The following is a 2,574-nucleotide window of genomic DNA, read 5'->3' on the forward strand; positions in this document are numbered from 1 at the left end:
AAAAATTTGCAAATATTTAAGTTTTACAAAAAGATTCCACTTGAAATGAGATAGCAAAAATGAGAGGGAAGCTTTCTCTCTTCTAAGTGGCACGGAATTTCTCCATTAACAGTTAGTTTGTGTCAGAAGTGTTAGTTCCATGTTTAAGCAGTGGCATGCTAATTAAGCTGATAAATGTATTCATGAAAATTCTAACTAAATATAATACAAAACAAGGGAGTTTATTTCCTTGCTCATTTATGTAGCACTTCCATTAATGCTGCCTAAATTGGAAAGGTGGAAGAGCCCCAACTAAGACACAACTATGGATTTCTTCCAAGTTTAAGTTTGCAGAGATAGTAAACTATTTCTTTACCAAGTTGACATCACCTATCTAGCTACAGTTGATGGTATTCTTCCTAAACATAAGATTCAAAGTTTAAGAGTTACAACATTTCAAGATAGCACATTTATTTGAAAAATTGATGAGGCCTGCAAATGCCTCATACTTCTTGCAACTTCTGCAGGTCAACAAGCTAATGGCAGAGATTTTTCAGGAATGTTTCATAAAATTTTGAAAATGCCATTATATTGTCTATTTTGTTGTTTTTCAGAGAAAAATTTAGTTGTAGTCACAATCACCAACCTAGCATCCCAGCACACGGAGGTAAGTGTCTGAAAGGAAAAGACACCATAATATCATGTATATTAAATATTAATGAGCAAGTAATCTTTTAAACTCAGGACTTCAAACTCCATAGAAGTTGTTCACTTATCTTTGAACATCCAAATGCAAATTTTCATTTACATATTCAACATCATATTAGTAAGTAAGACAGAGGAAAAACACAGGCAGATGAATTACCTTTGAGTACAGGTGCTATTTCTTATGATGTAAAAGTAATTCTGAAAAAGCCCTTTATTCCGGCAGAGGAAGACCATGAAAGGTTTTATCTCAAAGTATATATTTTTTAATGTCATGCACCTAAACAGGAGGTTGGGCATGTTGAAAATGGTCTTTCAACCTAGCTCATAACACACACACACACACACACACACACACACACAGAATTTCATACCTTTAGAAGTTTTCTGCTGGTGGAACTTATAAGCCATATATACACTGAAAGGCTACAGATGATTACTTAAAATTAAGTTTCAAATATATTCAACTTCTTGGAGGAAAAGTCATCACCTACTTTTAGCTACATATAGTCAGTATTGTGCAACCTTGCCTTAAAACCATTAAAAACACAAAAGCCTAACAAAAAATCAAAAATGAAATATTTATTACCGCATTTTGTGACTTAACACCTTTTTTTTTTTAACATAACGTCACAGTCCTCATACAAGTATTTTAATGTAAATTTGACAAAGCTTAAAGGTAACAGCATTTTCTTCTAGTGAGGAACGCGTGCTGAGAAAAGAAGAATTCATGGACATACAATACCAATTCCACAGCAGATCTGATACTAGCAAAAACATTCTTTTTTTTTCAATTGAGGTAAACACATAGAATATCTAACATGAAACAATTAATAGACCGAACTCTGTACGAAGTTTGTTACAGTATTCTCTTGCTCCTTTTTATCTCCCAAACTTTGAGTTTCTGATAAAATCCTAGTTATGGTTCAACGACCATTAATAACTTTTTTGTGTTGAGGAAAGCTGCCCAACTCAAGATTGTTTTGTCCACAGCCAAGGCTCAGAACTCCTGGAAGAAGCTCCTGCTCTGTCTTTTAAATCTTCACTGGCAAGCTCTTTGAAGAAGAGTCCCCCAAAATAATAATAAGAATAGGCTTATGAAGCACAAACTATAAAGATCTGTTTGAAACTAAAGGACACGTTTATGGAGGAACAAAGGCCGGGCATGAAAACACATTCTTGAAGCTGGAGTTGGAGTGATGAGGGTTCAGCCAAACGTTCATCATGGTCTCCAGCGTGGTTCTTCTCATTGGCCCAACAGGTTTAAAATATACCACAGTTTCTCCTGGATAGTGAATTCACTGATGAACCAAAACAGTCATTCTTTTGGGAACAACACACATAGTGTGGAAAACAAGGATATATTTTTTTTCTCTTCTAAAACTATTTGAGGCAACATAACGGTGTGATCAACAGAAATGTACAAGTTTAACTTAGTTCCTATGTTTATACTACAGTAGTTATAACTCTCGGAGTCTTTTTCCAGAGGATCTTTACATGGACAGAATCGTCTCAGTGAGCCCATGATTTCACATTTGTGTTCTTGTTGCATTGGTCCTCTGTTGCTTGATGAAAAATGACAAAAGTAAAAAATAATCACAGCTGTCTGGAATTCCATATTAAGTGTCAACATCTGGTCAAAGTTCAGAAAGTCTTAAAATAGTTTTTGCGTGTGTTTCCTTTTCCCTTGAGTTCCCTTTTACTATTGGGCATGAATGTCCATAACCTGTCCACCAACATTGGGATCTACAGAATTTAACATTGTGGGGCTCTGTGCTGACATAGTCATTCCAGGGTGGGTAGGGGGTCCTCCGTGCATCATCATGGCTGGGTGGTGGGGATGGCTTGGCAAATATGAATGCATTGGGGGTCCATGTCTTAATTGAGTAG

The 2,574-nt window shown here is 35.8% G+C and overlaps 1 protein-coding gene across 6 annotated transcripts in view; it reads right to left on the reverse strand.

Annotated features, from left to right (window-relative positions):
* Positions 1-1,246: 1,246 nt before the first annotated feature.
* The window catches only part of MEIS2 (Meis homeobox 2), a 217,139-nt gene continuing 215,811 nt past the window's right edge, over positions 1,247-2,574 (reverse strand). For all 6 annotated transcript variants that reach the window (XM_053594136.1, XM_053594133.1, XM_053594138.1 and 3 more), the window contains one exon: positions 1,247-2,574. This exon is cut by the window's right edge and continues 99 nt beyond it. In XM_053594136.1, the coding sequence (XP_053450111.1) occupies positions 2,387-2,574 (188 nt within the window). In that variant the 3' untranslated portion in view covers positions 1,247-2,386.

The sequence above is a fragment of the Nycticebus coucang genome, chromosome 6, assembly GCF_027406575.1.
Source record: "Nycticebus coucang isolate mNycCou1 chromosome 6, mNycCou1.pri, whole genome shotgun sequence".
NCBI classification, from domain to species: Eukaryota; Metazoa; Chordata; class Mammalia; order Primates; family Lorisidae; genus Nycticebus; species Nycticebus coucang.